Source organism: Gopherus flavomarginatus, chromosome 5 (genome assembly GCF_025201925.1).
Source record: "Gopherus flavomarginatus isolate rGopFla2 chromosome 5, rGopFla2.mat.asm, whole genome shotgun sequence".
Classification (NCBI taxonomy): Eukaryota; Metazoa; Chordata; order Testudines; family Testudinidae; genus Gopherus; species Gopherus flavomarginatus.
The window spans coordinates 94,538,640-94,559,179 of NC_066621.1; the positions used below are offsets into that span (position 1 = coordinate 94,538,640).

The following is a 20,540-nucleotide window of genomic DNA, read 5'->3' on the forward strand; positions in this document are numbered from 1 at the left end:
TACTTATAAAAATACTAAATGCATGTTAAACTATTTATACATATTATACCGCTCATAAAATATTTACTATTGTGGCCCCCACTCCCAGCAGCAGGAATAGTCAGTGTAAGCAAACAACATTGCAGAAGTGAAGTTGTTCTACTAATTCCGTTTCTCCTTAACTTAAGCTAGCAAGCCTACGAAACAGTCGTATTTGCGTGCTTACAGGAAATCATTCATACTCTGTATCAAGCTCACATCCAAAGCCTTCTCTCGAAACCTCTGGGAAGGGAGTTTTCGAGGACGGGCAGCAGGAGCTGACTCGTGACGGTCTAGGAGGCACTGATTGACATCAGGGTGTAACGTCAGCAACTGCCGTATCTGTTTAACAGCCCGGGGGGAACAACCTGGGGTCTCCGTTACCCATGGGCAGCTGCGCACAGAACCGGCCCTAACCTCGGTGCCGGTGCCGGTGCCGGTGCCGGGACACCTCACCCGAGGGCAAAGAAGTGAGCGGACAGCACTGCGACGAGCAGTCACAAGCGATGCCACCCACCACCGCCCCCAACCATTGCAACTGCGCACGCGCGGCCCAAACTCCCCGCCCCATTCCTGGGCACGCCGGACCGCAGGAGCCCGCGGCGCGTTTCTACCGTCAGACCGTCACGTGACATATCATGACCCCTCCCACCTCCGCGAGTGATCACCTGAGGCCTGACCCTTTGCTCACTTGGCAGGGCGAACAGGATGTCATATGATAGATACTGTTCAGAACCAATCAGAAGCCTACGACAATGACAGGTGAACCAATGAGCGGGCTGGGAGCGGCAAGGGGGCGGGGCCGGGTACAGGAGGCGGGGCCATTTTCACGTGTGGCGAGTGGCGACGGGGAGCAGGAGGCCCGGAGAGGTGGGTTTCTGACAGGCGGGGGCCGGGTTTGTGCATGATTCCGCCGGGCAGTAACCCACGGGGAGGGGACCCCGGGCAGGGCCCTGACCTCTTTGGGGCTAAAGGGGGGAGATTCCCAGTTAAGCAGGGAGCTGGTCCTCAGCTGTGCGCGTCATGAAGGTTTAGGAGGGAGATTCTCAGAGGGAGGTTGGTGAAATGCAGATAAAAAAAGCACTGCCAGTCACCAGGCTGCTCTGTGTTCAGGAAATCCAGCAAGCAGTGTACCCGGACTCATGCTACTGGGGGGAGTTATTCATAAAACCCTGTAGTGACGATATTGTTGAAGGTGTCCATGCATCACCAAGCATAAGGGGACACTGCTCCTGATTTGAACTGCTGGGTGTTATGTGTTTTGTTACTGTGATGTAAATCATGCTGCAAGAGGCCATATTGTCATCGTGCTGCAAGAGTAAAATACAAAAAAAACCAAAATAGGTATTATATTCATGGAGAGAACCAGAATTTATCATTTAAAAATATATTCAGTATAACCCAAGCATTGACAAATAGGTCAGCCAAAAGTTATCTAAAACTCAGGCAACTAAGACTTATTTGTAAAACTGATATTTCTCCTTCCATCAATCTGATATTATCTTAATTCCTTGCAGAAAGAGACTTCACACCCAAAAAAGAACATGATGCTATAATCTGAAGAACTGCACTTAACTCACTGCAATGTTTAGTTTGACAGGGAAGAATATTATTGCTGCCATCATACTGTCTCCATAGAGCCAAATTCATCCCTGGTGTTAGCAAGTGTATTTCCATTGATTTACAGTTGTTTACACCAGGCTTGAATTTGGTTCATAGAAATTCTAGGTACCTGGGCATTCATACTTAAACATACATAGAAATTAGAGGAAAATATATATTAAGTCATTGTATTGCTCTCCTGTGGGCCAAATAAGGATTATTGCATACTATATTGTCTCCGGTATTTAGTCCAATATCATTTTAAATTATTGAACCTGTTGTTCTTTCTCTACTTATATTACAAGTGTGTGGCCTTTATATTCTCTCTGTGTTCATCCTAAAATAAGTTTCTTCCTTCATGATCTCTTTAGTTTTGACCAGCAGCGTGTCAAAACAAATTTGAAATATGAGGAAAATTATGTATTAAGAGAATACCCTGTGTGTTGAACCGTTCCAGACGACTGCAATTGAAATTGTAGTTGTGTATGTATCTGTATACTTTAGTGTGAGGAATGAAGAGAAACAATTGGAGAAGTAAAGAAAAGGAGGGATGGAGCAATCGCAGACAAACCTACCTTCCCGACCACTACAGAAGACCCAACCATTGTAGCTTTACTGAAAGGCAAGTATACATCGCTTAATACTTTATTGTTAATACTTTAGACTTTAAGACAGTTCACAAAGGTAGTTTGGGGGAAGGAAGGTTGGGATTTTGGGTGTGAGGTTTTTTTTTTTTTTGTATTTCTTAATTTGTTTTATTAATGTTTACTGTAAAATAGATATGTATTTCCCATTTTTTACAGACTGGGAAACTGAGATAAAGTTTATAGGGACCCTTATCTTGAAATCTAGCCCATTTTTACAATAAAAAGTAGTTTACATATTACACCTGCCTTTGTGAGTTTTTCTGATAATTTTTTTTGGCATTAAATTTTTTTCTCTCCCTTGTTGCTATGAGATACTCACACAAATAGCAGAGCAAACTGACTAAGGCTCTAATTCTGCAAACATTATGGACCATTGATTTTATTGAGACTACTCACATGGAAAGTTATACACATGTTTAAGTGTTTGCAGGATTGGACCCTTATTCTGACTATAAAGGGGAAACAGGTTTTTAAAAGGGTTTCAGATTGAAGTGATTTTTTGTGTGTGTTAATTGTTGTCCTTTAAATAACTAGTTCAATCTCACACAGCAAGCCAGTGATGGAGCCAGTATTAGAACTAAGAAGTTCCTTGGTCCTAATCCTGTTCTCAGAACACTAAATCATGCAGCCTCTAAGCCAGCTTGACCTACTGCTTTCAGAATGACAGGCTATAAGATCCATTACATTTCTTAGTGTGAACAGAAACATTGAGAATTAGTAACACATTATGCATGTAATTTTAAATAGAATCTTAAGAAAATAACCCAGGGAAATTCAATCTAAAGTATGGACCTTGCCAACTTAAAATAGCTTAGTTCTGTTTTGAAAGTCTTTTACCTACTGTTATTGCACAAAATAGCTAAGCTCATTGTGATTGAAATAAAGTAGTAATTTTCTCTCATCTCTTCAGTTTTTTCACTCTGTGCATTTCAAAACACTTTGGGTGAAATCCTGGCCCCACTGAAGATAGAACTCACATTGACTTCAGCAGTACCAAGGTTTCACCAATAGTATCACTTTCATTGTAGAGACAGTGTGTTTTTCCCTGTTATTTGTGTGGATCTTTTACATAACAACATGGAGGCAGGGAGAGAGCAAATCACAAAAATTGACAAGAAAACTCAGGGCAGTTGTACAATATTAAAAAAAACCAAACAAACATTAAAAGTAGTTTCAGGTAAAATGGACTAGATTTTAATATGATGATGACCTGTTAATGTTTATATAATATCTTGAAGATGAAAATGAAGTATTACTGTTTTCACATTGTATGTTCATTCTGTGTACATATCCTGTGTATACACAATATACGTAATAGCCTTGCCAAATTCTACTCACCTAGGGAAAATCATTGTTTTTAACAAAGCAAAATAGTTTTTTTATTAGAATAATATTCATGGGAAAGGTGTATGAGGAGATCTTGTGTCTGGGCTTGTAAATTTTCAAGACAATTTTGCAAGCCGGACATAACAATGCTTTATTGTTAGGTGTGAACAAGAGGAACCATGGAACTCACTGAATGCAGGCACCAGCAACAGCGGATCCTCTTCTGAAGTATGTCATAGTTCTCCAGTGCCTGGTAAGGGACCATTGTGTGCAGGGGCCAAAAATCAGCACCTAAACATTGGGTGTATGAAGATAGAAGATCCTTTCATAGTTTACTTCACCTCTCTAAATCTTCTAGAAGTTACATTATTGAAAGAGTTATGTTAAACAGACAAAGAAAATACAACAGTATAACACGCCCCTGTGGGATGGGAGGATCCCAGAGCTCAGGCTCCAATCTGAGTCCAGAAGCCTACACAGCAGTGAAACAGCCCTACAGCCAGAGCCCGGTAAGTCCATGTCAGCTGGCACGGGCCAGCTGCGGGTTTTTCTTTGCTGTGTAGACGTACCCTGAGTGAGCCAGTGCAGTCCACAGTTAAAATGTCTCATGGATTATAGGTATCTAAGCCTTTGATTTGGGAAGTGTAATTAGGAAAGGGTGTTTGTCCTGGGGAAAGGGGATTGCTGCTTTTATGTTTGGTCGATGATCAGTTGTCCATTGTTCTTGATGTTTGGGGCTTTCTAAAAAAAATTTTTTTGTCAGCAGTGTGCCTTTTGTGACTTATTTATGTTCAAGAAGAGTGGCCGTGTCTTTGTTCTCAAGCGCCTTTCCCTGTGTTTCCCCAATTTCTATTTGCTGAATTTAATTTCCATTACTGCTGGTCTACTTCTTCATATCCCTGTAATGACATTTCCTCTGCAGATAATAGGAGAATGATCTGGCTTTTGCTGAGGTGGCCATTAATGTAATCAATACCTCTCCCCATTTGTGACCTGCCAATCTAGAAGCAGAAGTTTCTGTGTCCTTTTTGACTTGGAATCCCCAAAGTGGCTGTCTCTTGGCTGCTACTATGGAATTGGGTGAGGTCAAAGGGCAATAGAAAAGGTTTGCTCTCAGTCTGATTTTGTTTGGTATTTACTCTTTATAGAACTACCAGGATTTTACTATGACCCTGAAAAGAACCGCTATTTCCGCCTGCTCCCTGGACATAATAACTATAACCCTCTCACCAAAGAGAGCCTCCAGTACAAGGAGATGGAGTGCAAGAGACTGAAGCTCTTAGAAGAGGAGGAAATGCAAAAGAAGGTGGGTTCTGTCTCTGAAATTTCATTTAAACTTTACTGTGCTGTGACCCAAGACACCAGGATGGGCTACAGGTTATAAAACCCTCCAGTTTCAGCTTTGGTATAATCACCTCTAATGCTTGATGTTCAAGGTCAAATATTCAAACATTTGTTCATACCCCCCCCTCCCAAAAAACTGTTAAGATGGAGTTATGGTTGAGACTACATAATCAGTAATTTAGGGTAAAATACATTACAGGGATGATGTAATTATCTCAAAACCAAGTATGATAAAGTCAGGAAATTCACAGTTAAGGTTAAACTTAAAACCTTAACTCTGCCCTGTCACAGAGTCTTCAAACAGTTCATTTATAAAACTCACTAAAATCTTGTGCCTGTGCATTTTTTTCTAATTTTTTTTTGTAAGGATTAATAGTCATTTTTTCTAGTTGTGGAATTCTTTATAGTAGAACATTGTGTCCTTTAGCATGTGCTGAAAAAAAAACTTCTATGAAGAATTAAAAAAAAATATGATTAATTCTCAACACTTTTTCAAATGTAGCTTGAGGACAAGATTTTAGTAAGTTATAGGAAGTTTGATGTTTCTATGGTGTTCTGTTACTGAGATCATGAGGGGAGAAAAAAAGTCTGACACAAGGTGCTAAACATCTAAAAGAGCCAATTTTTAATTTAATTTTAATTCTTTAACTGATTTATTTTTAAGTTTTCAGAACAAATGAATTCTCTGAGAGAGAGTAAATACTATCATTTGGGGCCAGGATATGCTTCCTTCGCTATGGGGTCAGACTGATGTCTCCATTAAAAAAGTGACTACATCAGTGGGCTAGTTTTCACAGGAACTGTGCACTTGCAGATCCCATTAATCTCAACGGGAGCTGTGGGTGCTTAGCACCTCTGAAAGGCCTCAACAACCTGTTTGATTAAAAACTGACTTTCAATCTATGTTAAGACTACAAAATGGATTGTAAAAACCTGGTAAGCTTTGCCTTGCCCCGGTTCCATCTACTATTCCCTCTTTTGCTTTCATGAGCACTGAAAGTATTCAGCCCAACTCTATAATGGCAAATGGAAAAGCCTGGTTATTGCAACATTAAGGTTGCGCAGTTAAAATAAAAAAGGAAATGCCAAAGCTAAAGTTTCGATGGCAGCATTAGGTGGCCATATTGTATTTCAAAGTTTTTGATTTAAGATAAGAACTTGAGACATTATTTTGTAGTGAAAATGGTACATGGATTTCGAACCGCAAGATGAGACAGTCACATAGTATTAATCAAAAATTGGATAACTGTGGAATTCAGTAGACTGAAGGGCACTCAGTTAATTTTGTGTTTGGAAGCAGCCAGACACTATTCTGGAGGTCAAGAGGGCTGCTTTTGATCCTATGCAAGCACGTGATTGCACACTTTCATTTGTTCTTTTTTAATAGAAAACATCCAGAGCTGGACTGAACTCATCACTTGTCTTACGCAAGAGGCAGTTAGGGTTACTCAGCTCCACCAATTATTGCAGGTGAGATAATTTCAAATCCCTTTTTCACCCTATAAAGTTCTACTGCTAATGTTTCTTTGCCATTAATCTGTAGCGTACTCTCTTGTTCCAGTAAGGGACAGAGCTGGGGAAGCATCGGTAATAGATACAAAAGTATACACTGCCTTTTTTATAAAAGACATCTCACTGTTTTCTGTGCAGCTTTTCCATTACATTTTATACAGCACATGCCTACAGAATGGCTCATCAAGTCTTCCCTAAAATGACAAGAATTAAGATGAAAGAAAATATTCTCTAATCATCAGATTTTGAATAGCTTGAGTACGAAATTTCCCATCCTTATTATAAGTACATACTCTCCTGCACTTAATAAGCATATTGTAGAGTTTTTCCTTATGTAAATACACTTTAATGGACCTAGTCTACAGGAAATTTCTCTGTTCCTTAACTTCTATGGCTTCAGTGGTGCAAGTGAGAGTGCTACTGTAGACAGTGTGTCAGCAGATGCCAGCAACCTGCCTTCTGCAGTAGAAGCTGATTGGGAAATTGCATTGGTGGGACAAGGCTGGTGTATGTACAGATGGGGTCCCCGAAGATTATATATGGTGACCTCCTCTGAGTCTTGGGATCTGCAGGTTGCTCGTGCTATACATTGTTGAGGCTAAAACCTGCTAGCTCCTTGGGCTGTTTACCTGTTGCCTAACCTGCTGAGATAAGGAAGCATCTCAGTGCCTTTTACCCAGAATTCCTTTAATTGGCATTAAATATCAGCATAGTTAAACATGTTTTCCTTTATAGATTGGTCCACGAATTAAAGGTGAACTGCATGCAGAGGAGGAAGGTAGAGATTCGGAGCCCAGATTCCTCAGTTACTGGAACCAACAATTTTAAACTAATAGTGGTATGTTATGGGCACTTCAATTTTTAAGGCGAGAGAGCACTTGGCTATAGTTATTTTCTTGTGCACTCTGGGATTTGTAATAACCTATATGTTGGGTTATGTACACTGGGAAGTGCTTTTCTTTGTAGCAGATTGTATTGGCAGTTTCTCTTCCCATGAAGAAGGTATTCAAGATTTGGGGAGCTCTGGGGCCAGCTTAGCATGAATATGGTATCTTTTTCCCTATGACCATTCTCCTTTAAGCAGTCTGCACTGACTATTTTTCATTCTTTTGATGGAATGAATATATCCTTAGGTCAAATATTGCTCTCAATTACATATTTATATTGTGCTAGTGCCCAAAATATGCTGGGTGCTTTCTTAACACCTAGCCTGAAAAGTTCACAATCTGCAAGGACAGAACCAGATGAAGGGTGGAAGGAAAGGTCATGAAGATAATTGGCAAGCTCTGCTGGTGAGAGAGGAGGAGAAGTAGGTGGGTAATGGAGTATAACAAAAAAGGGAGGAGAAAGGGAGAGGATGAGATTGATGGAGTCAATGCGGGTGGAAGTGTCAAGTCAGTGATAAGAGCAGAGTTTATAGTCCAAAAAGTCTGTGTAGATGTTAAGAATGACATCATGAGTCTGTGGATCTGAAGGGGGTTTTTGTGGGTTGTGGGAGAACTTCTGATAGCAGAGGCTACCCAGGAAGCTCAGCCACACTGAGTCCTGGCTGTGTAGATGGGAGTTAGGAGAAGCAGGCTGAGAAGCCCTGAACTTAACCCTACTCCATGGCTCCTGCTATGACTGGCACTGTGGTGTGAAGCGGCTTTCAGGGGCAGGCATCTTACAGAGGCTGCCTTGGAAGCTCCCTGCTGATCCAGTGCGTGTAAGTGAAAGCTGTTGAAGCCAGTGCAGGTACTGAAAATTTCCACTGGCTTAAATGAGAGCAAAATCTGGAACTCAGGACCAGCACTTTGATTGCAACGGCACCAATCTGATCCGGTAGGGAAAGGAGGCTTTCAAATGACAGAAAAGTCTACATTTACACTGAATGAAAATTCTTTATGCAGAGCCTCATTTATGCACTGGAGCCTGTACTTACTGGTTATGCTTCCTCATGACAGCAAGATCTGTCCACAGTGCCATGCCAGAACTCAGCCAATAGGAGACGTCATTCATTGTTATCAGGTGTTGAAGTGCAAAATAGCAAATCTTAAATGTTTTTCTAGTGAATCTCTCTACAATGCAGATGGCCACACACACGCAGTCTCTGTGGTGCTGAACTGCAATCCGGTGATGGTGGGAAAGCACTGTTAATAGATTTCTGATTGCGGACCCAAGCAGACAACCTAAAGCCAGGTCTAGTTTAATTGCCCATCATGATACACTTCTTTTGCAGGCAGACACGGCTTGTGAGCGGATATTCACTGTGAATGATGTAGAGCATGGAGGGTGTAAATACGGCATCATCAACCTCAGTGGTTTAGGGAAGGACTCTCTCACGGTGGAGATGTATGATAACCTCTACTTCACAAACCGCAAGGTACCATTCTTCCACTGGCTTCTCACCCAGGAGGAGTTCCTTCCCTTCTGGAACTCTCAAAATGTTATACCATGGGATGTGTGAATGGAAATGGGGAAGGGCAGGGGGAAGGAAGAGATAATGGAAGAATCCAGCAATAAGGGATTGAGTAAATTTAGAATCCACGGAGACCTGAACGCTGATACTCCTGAATTGCTTTTGGAGAATGGTGTTGCAAAGCAGTCAGTCCAGCACCTTTCATGAGCAGTATATTTCCACAGAATTACTCTTGGCAGCACTTGAAAAAAGAGGCCTTGAGGAATTAATTCTACTGCTGATTTGTTTGCTCTGTTTCGTCTTAAGAAAGGAAAAAAAAATGCCTCTCTTTGAATGGGAAGAACTTTTAGGACAAAATACGACAACCTGTAGGTGCCCAGTGCCATGGAGAAAAACTGTCTTAGTTAAGAGGTGTGCTGAATGGGCCCATCCAGGTTTGGGGAGACTTTTTTGGGTGCTAACCCTTTTCTGCTTCATGCAAATACTAGCAAGAGGCTGAAATGCCTGTGTCTCTTTATTGGGCTAGTCATCACTAGTCATTTTCCAGGTTGTTCTTGGCATTCTCCAGTATACTAAGGGTGTGTGCTCAGTTTTTCAGACTTATGTGGAATGTTTGAAAATGCACTTTTCTGAATTAAACAGGAGACAGCAAGTATTGGTCTGTCTTGCTTTTGTTTGTAGGTGAATTCTGTGTGCTGGGCATCGCTGACTCATCAAGATTCCCACGTTTTATATCCTTTTTTAAAATAAAGCTTCAGGCTTGCTTCCACTGAATGGCAAATTGCTTCACAAAACAGAACATAAAAACGGCCATATTGGGTCAGACCAAAGGTCCGTCTATCCCAGTATCCTGTCTTCTGACAATGGCCAATGCCAATTGCCCCAGAGGGAATGAACAGAACAGGTAATCATCAAGTGATCTGTCGCTCATTCCCAGCTTCTGGCAAACAGAGGCTCGGGACACCGTCCCTGCCCATCCTGGCTAATAGACATTGATGGACCTATCTTCCAGGAACTATCTAGTTCTTTTTTGAATCCTGTTACAGTCTTGGCCTGCACTGACTATTTTTCACTCTTTTGATGGAATGAATATATTCTCTGGCAAAGAGTTCTACAGGTTGACTGACAGCCACTTATCAATAAGAAATCCCAAGTACCTGCCTCAAAAGGGCTTAATGGGTCACTGGAAAATAACAGAAGAAGCCCTAAAGCTGAAAGAAAGTATGTTGTTAAGTCATAAGTACACATGGCAGCATTCAGATATATAGTAAGTCAAAAGACAAGGCTCTTACAACCTAACCTTCAGAGTTAACACAATGGATAAATACCATCAAATCACTTTTGGGTGTAGGGAGGAAAGAGCAGGAATGACAAAATAATGGACTGGGGTAGGAAAACTCTCAGAAGAGCTCTTTAAAGTGTTTTTCTTTTATGAACCCATCAGGGTGTCAAGTTTGGGATTGGCAATGGGGAATATCTGATTAGAGATTAATGGCAGAATGCTACACAAAAGATATGCATCTGTACTGACAGAGGCTTGCGTGGAAGGTGCAGGGACACAAATGGGAAAATGTGAAAGCATGGAAGTGAGGTTGTTGGCAAACAAAGGGTGTGTGCAGGAGTATTAGCAAACAAGGGGAGATGTAGGCAAGTGTTGGATTCTGAAGGACCTGGAAAGGGAGAACAAAGAGTTCAAAAAAATTATTCAGACAATGGCAAGAAGCCAGGGGATAGCGTGAGGGAGCAGAGTGTCATGGTCATACTGCCGGGAGAGGGAGAGGACTTTTCAGAGTGGTGTTTCAGACCTGCACTGCAGTAGGCCTGGAGTTTTCACTCTCGCCCATCTATTGATCATAATTCCATCACACCAATCTGGAAAACTAAGTTTAAATCCTGTCCATACCTGTTACTACCTCCAGAGAGCAATGTGATACAACCCCATTTTTAATTTTTTTATGCATTGGGAAAGACAGACCCAAAGTAGTTTGGAAAAGGTTGTTTTTTATGTCTTCACTCTCCAAAGTTCTATATCTGGATGATATTTTATGATTGGAAAAATTTCCTGTAGGGGAAGATTAAATATTAAAACTAGAATCATAGAATTGCAGATCTTGTCCTGTAATTCCTATGAGAGAAGGGGAATGAATACCTCCTGGATGTGATGAGGCTTAATTCATTAGTGACTGTGAATCACTTTAAAGGTCATCAGAGAGGTATCGTGAAGGACAGAATATTATATGTACAATGCTTCAGAGGCATCTCTTCTCCCCGACCAATTTTATGCAACATGTGCCACTTCTGGGAGAAATCTTGGTTTTCTTTAATAGTTTCCAGCAAGTTGTGCCTCATGGGGATTGCAGAAACTCCAGGCTGTGCCAGTCTGCTTCCAGCATCCTTATTCAGCAATTCTAACCCAGGTAGAATACCTTTCTGTTCTGGTTAGAAGTTGTAGTTTGAAGAGAGCCTGAATGAGGGATGACTTGGAGTAGTTTTGTAAGCGTCACAAGAATGAATATTAACACTGTGTGATGAAGCCCAAGAACTGATTTGGATAGTAATAACTTTAGGAACTAGTTAACAAGGATAGCTTATGGCACCAGTTGTTTACTGTATGGTACTTGGCAGAAAATGTACTCGCTTCTAGAGTAAATATTTATTTGGAACTTTTCCTATGTAAGCTATTTGGCCTCCCTTAATACCTAGAACCTGGATGGATAGATAGCCCATCAGGTGCTCACTCAAACTATCTGGTCCTTTCAAATGGAGTGAACCAGTGCACAATTGTTCTTCCAGGTACAACCTTTGCCCACAGTAGTTGTTCACATGCGTTTATTGATGGGACTATTCGAGATGGCAGTCCTCTTGTAGGCCCCTCTGCTCCTCTTCCAGTACTGATCTCCCACCCCCAGCCCATGGCAAGCACTGTGTATTGTGTTCAGTCATATGAAAACCTGAATATTAAAGAGAGAAGGTTAAAATAAATTGGCTTTAATTTGATGGGTGTGGCTACATTCCCCTACGTTGTATTTGTGCTGTTCCTTTTCATAAGGGTGGAATCTCTCCCTGAGTTGACTTAAGTCCTCACTATGCTGCTCTCTACAGGTCTCTTTGTAGTGTCATTCTCTAATTTTGCTACACCTCTAATTTTTGTGTCCTGTGCAAGTTTGGTCACAGTTAAATTTACACCAAAGAAGTGTCTGGTGAAGACAAACATGTAAAGCATCTTAATGGCGGGGAAATACATGAGTTATTTCCAGAGGCTTTTTAAAAACAATCACATAGCATTAGTGCTAACAGGAAGGGTTGCTGTTTGAAGACTGCAGGATGCTTTACCAGTTGACAAAAGTAGTTCTAGGGCAGTGGTCCCCAAACTTTTTCCATTGTGCCCCCCTCCCCTTACCCGGAATGGAACCTGTCCGTGCGCGCGCACACACCCCAAACTGTGGTCAGGAGCCATGGTCGGTTGCTGAGGCTGGAGCTGTGGCTGGGGTAGAGGGCGGGGCCAGAGCCAAACAGGAGGCAGAGTGGGGCTGGGTGGTGCTCCCTCCCTGCTTCCTGTGGGCACTGGCCCAAGCCCCGCTGTGTCCTCCTGAATGTTCCTCCGCGCCCCCTTAGAACGGTCATGCCCCACAGTTTGGGGACCACTGTTCTAAGATCTTTTGAAAAGCACTGCTTTCAGATACATAAGGCACCTGCAGCATCATCTCTAACCATTAACTGAGGGCTTGGTCTTAACATACTTGTGTGAAATGAATAAAAACTGCACACTTAGGAACTGTCAGTAGATTGGTTTTGAACTGGTTTGGGAGCTGAGGGAACAATGCAAATCTCGCATGTTGCTGTATAATTAAACTTTGCTAATTCAGCAGACAGGAGGGCCAATGCAGCATGTTCAAAGCTGCGTTTGTCCAAACAAGACCCTTCCTCACTTCTCCCCCTTTCCTTCCTCCCCCCCCAGCCAGATGAACATAATTTTAGTGCCTAATGTGCTACTTTTTGAAAATCCTTATGAATTCTCATCAAGGGGAGAGGCAGGGGCATAGATAGTCTTTGGCTGTTGGGGAAGGCAAAATGGTGTCCTTATTCCAATGCAGTTGTATTAAAGCACTAGTTTTTATAAACCTTGAGAATGTGGGTGCATTGTGTAGCTATCTTTTTCAGTCTTCCCTCTCTTCCCCCAGAATCATGCCTATGACTACAGAGTAGTTCTCATGGCAGTGTTCTTCAGCAATCACTCAAGCATCAGGTAGAGCAATCTTCTGTTTCCAGAAGAACAGGCTGGGTAGCAACAGGCCTGTAACTGTGTGGTTTAGTGCACTGGAAGCAGAAAACCTGAACGTTGTAAGAGGTACAGAGGCCTGATGAAATTCTCTAGGGGCACAGTTAACTTGAAGCTTCCTTCCACATCTCCTTGTGGTGCCTGGGGGCTTCACAGTTTGTTCTCATCCCTGTTGCCACCCCTAGGAGATCAGCCTGGAATGCTATGCAGCTTCAAGATCTCCACTGCCTGGTCCTGTGCTTGGTGCCTGAACCCCCAGGCTGATAACTGCTTCAGCACAGGTAAGCAGGAGTGTATTTGTACTACTTCTCAAGGGGAAAGAGCTCCACCATCATGGCCTCCAAGTGGTCTTGCCCAGATGATGGCCATGTATTTGTTTTATCTTTCTCAGGGCTGATGCGACGAGTCCTTGTGACCAATGCAATGACTGGTCATCGGCAGACATTTGGAACAAGCAGTGATGTACTGGCACAACAGTTTGCCACCCAGGTAGAAAGGGACATGGGCCTTTGATTTATTAGACAGATGTATGCATTGCTGATTTTGTGGAACCAGCAGCCCTACATTCACTGTGACTACTTTTTGTGGTGACTTCAGTAGCTGCTCAGTAATGAAGTTGACACTTGATGATGTGGCTGACCATGGAAAAGCAACAAAAATAAGCTACACTGATTTCAAGTTCCATTGGAAATGTGGAGTGGGATGAGGGGGGGAGGGAATCAATTTTGCTAAATAGAAAAGGGTTAAAAAGAAAGTGAAACAACAAATGCAAGGAATTATAATAAGGTTTTGCAGTCATAGTGCCTATTATCTGAGCATCTTAAAGCACTTCACACACACTAAGTATCAGTATTGTTCGCATTTTACAGATGGGGAAAGTAAGGCAGAGAGAGGTTAAATGACTTGCTCAGAGTCAAAGTTTGTGGCAAAGGTGGAACTAGAACTCCCGTTCTCCTGATCTAACCACAAGACCAAGCTTCCATTGCTTTTTTACTGCTAAATGTTTGAAAGCAGAATGAAAGTCCTAAGTTGGTTGCAATGTTTTGCAACGTGACTGTGCAATTCTGTTCTTGTGATCCTACATGTACAGTGATACTATTCTGGCACTACAATGAAGGGCTATCTTATTACTTGAACCCTTCCTATGAAAGTGGCCACAACTGACTAGAGAAACCTGTCTGATACTGTTAAATGTTACAAGACTCATCTCCCTGCATGTTCTGGTTTGTTTAGACTCCAGTACTGTACAATGGCTGCCGTTCAGGGGAGGTTTTCAGCATTGACATTCGTCAGCGCAGCCGGAGGGGCCACAGCTGGAAAGCTGTCCGTCTCTTCCATGACTCAGCAGTCACATCTGTTCGCCTTCTCCAAGCTGAGTACTATCTTATGGCAGCAGACATGGCTGGAAAGGTAGAGTTTCTTTTTATGGAAAGCTAGATAGTGTCTCCTCTGTTCTGTTGGCCAAGAAAGACCTTAAAGAGGATGCCTCTGACTTTAGAGAATTTGTTAGTTCTTCTTTGTCCCCTGCCCAACCTCTCAAAGCTTTCCCAGCTCACTGATTGGTCAGAAGGAAGTTATGAATGGATTGCAGATGTCTATATTCTCTGATCTTTACTGTTTCTGAGATACTTGGAGTTTGGCTATGTCTACACTAGCACTTTTGTTGGTATAATCTGTGTCACTCTGGGGTGTGAAAAAAACACATTGGGTGGGGAGGGATAGCTCAGTGGTTGTGAGTTCAATCCTTGAGGGGGCCATTTAGGGATCTGGGGCAAAAATCTGTCTGGGGATTGGTCCTGCTTTGAGCAGGGGGTTGGACTAGATGACCTCCTGAAGTCCCTTCCAACCCTGATATGCTATGATTCTAAGCACTGGTGTGGACAGTGCTATGTCAGCAGGAGACACTCTCTTGCCGACATAGCTATCACCGCTCATGGAAGTGGTTTAATTATGTCCACCGGAGAGCTTTCTTCCATTGGCGTAGAGCAGCTACATGAGTGGTTTTACAGCGGCTCAGCTGCACCAGTACAGCTGTGCTGCTATAAGCTTGCTAATGTAGATGTGGCCTTTGTCTTCTCCAACTGGTGCATGAGCACGAAGCACTGGAACAAAGACAGCACACTCACTCAAGAACTTGGAATTTTACTGGGATTCCCTGACCCAGATGGAGATGCTGCTTAGAGAGGATTCAAGAGCTGGGAGATCCACTAAGAAAGATATTTTGATAATAAATTAAAGGCAAATGGGGCAAATAGAGAATAAAGGAGAGGAAAATGTGGAGTTTATGGAGGAGGTAAAATTGGGAGGACAGGCAGAGAGGACAGATAAGGAGAAAGAAAGGCAGAAAAATACAGAAGTTCGTTTTTCCTTTGGCTTCTAACAAGTTGCCAGTGCAGTGTATGGTATCACCCTAGCACTCGCATCATTCCCTAGAGAAGGGATTAGTAATGCTTAGCACTTCACATTTAGGTCAGCATAGGTGTGGCACTCAGAGTTGTGAAAAATCCACATCCCGAGCACCATAGCTGTGCTGACTTAATCCCTGGCGTAGACGCAGGTAGGTTGACAGAGGAATGCTTCCATCGACGTAGTGACTGATGCTCCAGAGATGGAGTTCCTACAGCAGTGGACAAACCCCTTCCATTACTGTAGTCTGCATCTAGGCTGCATAGTTACAGCAGCATAGCTAGGTAAGGCATAGCTGTGCTGCTATAGTGCCCCTAGTGTAGACATGGCCTAATCAGGTACTCCTCACCACAGCTTTGTGAGTTAAGTAAGTAAGCAGTGTTATCTCCTTTTCACAGATTGGGAAACAGAGATGGGGGATGGGGTGGTGGTGCTCAATCCACTAGACAAGTTGCCTGCAGTAAAACAAATGGAATGAGCCTTTCTATAAGTGGTTCCCACAGCCAGTATCCTAAACCAGTGCTTCAAATAATGGTGTCTAGGTGGTAATTCCAAAACTGAAGGAATTCACTTGTGAGTTCGTAAAACCTTGGGTGTCTACTCCTTTCTCTCCCTATCACCAGCAACAACTGTCAAAACTTGCCACTGCTTCACTAAAATGTCCTTTCTTCTATTACCATTTTCACTTTCAGATAAAGCTATGGGACCTGAGAGCAGTGAAGTGTGTGAAACAGTACGAGGGCCATCATAACGAACATGCTACTCTCCCTCTGCAAATAAATGAGGAAGAAGGGCTTGTTACAGCAGGTGTGTCAGCTTTTCCATAGTGAATGTATGTTTGGTTCTCTACACTCAGGTATGTGGGGCATTTGTAGAGAGAGGCTATTGGAAATTACGTGGGCATTCATTCCTTTCTGGCTTTGGGAACAGCATAATAAACCACAAGTGTGTAACTCAAAACAAAAATGATTTGGATGCATTTTAATTATGAGGCTGGTCCTCTGGATTTCAAAAGATATGCTCCAGCCATTAGGATTTCTCAGTCAGAAGTTAGGAAGGACATTGGAAGACAAAATGGAAGAGAGACAGTGGCAAGTGTCTGATTTAGAAGTAAAGGAAAACAGTACTAAATCTTTTCATGAATCCATAAAAAGGGAAGTAATTTACATAGAAGGATAAATATCCTGGAAAGTCATATTAAATAACAGGAGTATATTGGGTCTTTTCTTTGATATCCAAAGGAGACAGTAGGATGAAGAGGAATGTGATGGGATGTGTACCCCACACAGGTTCTGAAGAGATTCATGTGGGCCTGAGCAGTCAGTTAAGATACTTGTCAGCAGCTGCAAGAGAGCCAGGCTTAATGGCTAATGAAGCCCCACTGAGGAAGGGCTGGGTTGTGATTATGATGCTAGGAAGTTTGTGGCAGAAAGGGGGTGCAGGGAGAGCCAGCAGTCACTCTCCGGGGGGATAGAAGAGGTAGGAAGCATCTAGGGAGGCAGCAAAGAATCTGAGGGAGTAGGCCTTGGCTGCCAGCTTACAGGGTCCCTGGGTTTGAGCCCAGAGTAGAGGGAAGGCCTGGGTTCCCCTACCAGTCACCAAGAAAAGTACTGTGAAACCACCTGTGGTAAGGCGTGTAAAGACAACAGAGCCCAGAGACAGAAGGAAGAGTACAATAAGGTAATTGGACTACAGTTTTGTTGTACTCTTTTACCCCAAAAGGGGCAGACATAAATATTGTGACCTGGTGGGAGGGCTGAGTTATGGGAAGAGACTTCACTGTGGTGGCAGAGTGCATGTCGCTAGGGGGTGCCAGACCAAAAGACAACTGATACACCATGCCTGGCCACCAGGAGGTGCTGCTGCAGTGAAGGGAGTCCCTTCACAGGGGGCTATAGAAACACCAAGATATTCCTGAATTTGTTTGCTTTTTCTTGCATTCACCATAAGCAGCCAATTATGGTAAGAGCTGTTTTTTTTTTCCTCACTATGTTCGATAATAAAGAACCTAGCAGTGGGATACTGCTTTGGATAGTGGCGTACTAAGCTCTGTGTTGCCTGATTTTTTTGAGCTTTTGCCTACAGTTATTTGTATCCATCCCACCCTATGTAGAGTAAAATATTTGAGTCATGTTTTTCCTTTTTGGTCGGAACTCAGGATTTTTTTCGTGCATGGATGGAGATGGGCATTGGTTCTTTTTTTATACTGTATTAAATACCTTTTTCCTCTTCTGGGACCAGAATTTTTCAAAGCTGGTTATGATCATTTATGTCGAAGTATTTCCTTGTCCTAATTTGCAGTGCTTTTTCCTCTCCAGTTGGTCAGGATTGCTACACAAGAATTTGGAGTCTCCAAGATGCCCATCTGCTCAGAATGATTCCGTCTCCACACCCATCCTCCAGGGACTCCATCCCCAGTGTGGTGTTCTCTTCGAGACTCGGAGGCAGCCAAGGAGTTCCTGGCCTGCTCATGGCAGTCAGGCAGGATCTCTACCACTTCTCTTACAACTCAGATAATCCATATTGTCCCTAGACCGGGTATACGGATCTTCCAGCCCCCCTGGGTGACTCAAGAACAGCTGTTAGGTGTGGCCTCTTATTGTCACCGTTGCATTGACTCAAGCTGTGGTGATGCCCTGCCTGCTCTGTCTGTGGAGTTTTGAACTTCACCCAGCAGACTCAAACTTTCTACTGTATCTGCTCTAAAACTACGAGGCAGTTGTAAATAAAAGTGATGAACTGTTCCTACAAAGTACAGGTTTTTTTAATTCAGCTGAGAGTTTGGAAGGAAGGATCATTTGTGGGATGTGACTTTCAGCCAGTAGCTGAAACTCATTGGCAAAAGTTGCATAGAAAAAGCTAACTGTTCTACTGACTCTCCAATAAGAGGGAGACATGAAAAGGGAATGGGAGAAGAGCACCCCAGACAGAGCAGGAAGTAAGGCTACTCTCTAATACCGGACAGAGATTGGTTAAAACTGGAACAGTCAGGCTTCCAGGGACACAAGCAACCTCAGAGATTAGTGAACGTATTTAATATAAGGAGTTCTCTTCATCCCACAAGGCTCCATACTCACTGATATTTTGTGTGGCACCTTTCTAGGCCTAGTCACTTTGCCTCTCTGAGCCCCCCTCCCTTTCTACTCCCCATCCCCTTTCTCTCATGCTCTCTGCATTCTCCCAACACAGCATGCTGTCCCCTCTTTTCTATGCCACTGTATCTTTGTCTTCACATTTCTTATCCACGCCACCACTTATTGCTGAAATACAAAACTCTGTCCCTGCTAGAACAGTGAAACATTAAGGCGAGTGCTTCCTTTACTGGAAAAAAGTCACTCAGCGGGAATGTGTCTGGACAAATGCCAGTGAATAATATGTGAAGTTTTATGCAAAAACAGACTGAAATTCTCAAATTAACTTTACGGAACAAATAAGTAGGCTAATTCCTTCAGCTACTAATTCTTGGTCTATTTGTGGCTGTTTGTTGAGAATATTTGCAGTTTGCAATTCATGCTTTGGTTATATCTTAAGTCATTGAGATTGTTTTTGTTTTTCAGTTGGATTGGGTAAATGATTTCCATATCCAGTACAACTTGGTACAAATGGTGACCGTTACCATCTACTGTTCAATTGAGAATTGGCTTTTGGAGTATTTGAAGTTTAAAATGTCTTTTGTACAGGCATTTCTGCTAGTATCCCCTGAGCTGTTTGAACATTTGTAGAAAGCAAAATAAACAGGGTTATGAACTCCATTGAATCAAAATTCATTCTTGAGTTTAAAACAGTATATTTAGAACCTCCACCCCCACTGTTCTCCCAGCTGTAGTCAAGACCCTTGGCTGGATAGGATAAGGATCCTGTAATATTTGTGTCCCATTGATGTGGGAACACCAGCTAAAACAAATGTGGCGGGAAGGCATCTTGTTTTTTTTTCCTAGTGCTTTCTTCACTCCCCTTCAGCAAAGCCCATTAAATGCAAGCAGCTCAGCTGCTGTGCCTGCTGTTTCCATGAGCTAAGCATTCATGATGAGCCCCCGCACACACATTCATCCCCACCCCCTGCCAAAGTCCCTCCAGCTAAGGCTTCTAATTAAGCTTGTGACGGGGGTACAAAGGAAGAGCTGGGAGTGCAGGGGAACAAGATGTGATCAAGTGTGCAGGGCATGGCTGAGGGCACTGGAATAACCTCTCTCGAGCAGCAGTAGCTGGGTCCTTGAAGCAGCCAGTAGGTAAGGCAGCTAGAAAGGAAAGGTCCTAGTGCCCTTCTACTGCAATCTCAAATAACCTACTTCCTCTGCCCTGATGTCCCAGCAGAGGGACAGTGGTCTAATAGGAAATGCCCAGACTGGATCTGGTTCATGCTTGTTCACTCAGTCATATGTAAAGCCCTGCAAATCCCCAGACCATTTATGTGGATCGCAGATGGATGTGGATTCAGATTTTGTATCTGTGCAGGGCTCTACTTGTATGGAGGAAGTTGGGGAAATTTTTAAGCTCTGCTTCTCAAACACCTGTTTTCCCAAGGACTAAGCCTATTAGCCCTCATGAAAAATACTTGCGCTGCCAGGCTACCAGAGCCACACACATTTAACTTCAAGTGGCTCTCTTCATTTGCCTAGTGGAAGCCTAGTGATCAGCTCAAGCTCAACATGGCTAAAACGGAGCTCTAAATCTTCCCTTCCCACTACTCCTTTTCTCAATTCCTGTGGCTATCACTGCCACCCTGTCATTCTAGCCTGTAGGTAGCCTCTCTCTAGGTTCTCATATCCAGATTCTTTCCACACATCTCCTCTCAGGTACAGCCTTTTCTATCCAGCCACAGAGCTAAAAACTCTTGTCCAGGCTTTCATATTGCTTCTTCTCTCTGCCTTGACCAATGCAGTCTTGCCCCTCTCATTACCATTCAAACTGCTGCTGCAAAGAATCTTTTCCTAGCCTGTCGCTTTGACCATGTCACCCCTCTCTTTGCATCCCTACACTGGCTCCCTCTTTCCTGTTGCATTCTGTT

General features: G+C 42.9%; 1 protein-coding gene across 4 annotated transcripts; it reads left to right on the forward strand.

The window, feature by feature from the left end:
* The first annotated feature begins 687 nt into the window (after window positions 1-687).
* Window positions 688-18,276, forward strand: DCAF4 (DDB1 and CUL4 associated factor 4). 4 transcript variants are annotated; one of them, XM_050953548.1, is made up of 14 exons: window positions 688-780; window positions 2,125-2,242; window positions 3,755-3,846; window positions 4,742-4,899; window positions 6,325-6,407; window positions 7,185-7,287; window positions 8,668-8,811; window positions 9,529-9,578; window positions 11,185-11,264; window positions 13,312-13,407; window positions 13,518-13,615; window positions 14,360-14,536; window positions 16,225-16,339; window positions 17,851-18,276. In XM_050953548.1, exons 2-14 carry the CDS (start codon window positions 2,133-2,135, stop codon window positions 18,063-18,065), a joined length of 1,521 nt encoding a protein of 506 aa, XP_050809505.1. In that variant the 5' UTR covers window positions 688-780; window positions 2,125-2,132; the 3' UTR covers window positions 18,066-18,276. The 4 variants fall into 4 exon arrangements, with proteins under 4 accessions (XP_050809505.1, XP_050809504.1, XP_050809506.1 ...); XM_050953547.1 differs by lacking the exon at window positions 688-780 and adding an exon at window positions 802-888; XM_050953549.1 differs by lacking the exons at window positions 688-780; window positions 17,851-18,276 and adding exons at window positions 802-888; window positions 17,339-17,578.
* The last annotated feature ends 2,264 nt before the right edge of the window (window positions 18,277-20,540 follow it).

Excerpts from the sequence above, each read along its gene's own strand:
- DCAF4 (XM_050953548.1), top strand. The coding sequence starts at position 2,133 with ATGAAGAGAAACAATTGGAGAAGTAAAGAAAAGGAGGGATGGAGCAAT. Across the intron at positions 3,847-4,741 it reads TCATAGTTCTCCAGTGCCTG|AACTACCAGGATTTTACTAT; the intron begins GTAAGGGACCAT and ends TACTCTTTATAG. Across the intron at positions 13,616-14,359 it reads CACAACAGTTTGCCACCCAG|ACTCCAGTACTGTACAATGG; the intron begins GTAGAAAGGGAC and ends TGGTTTGTTTAG.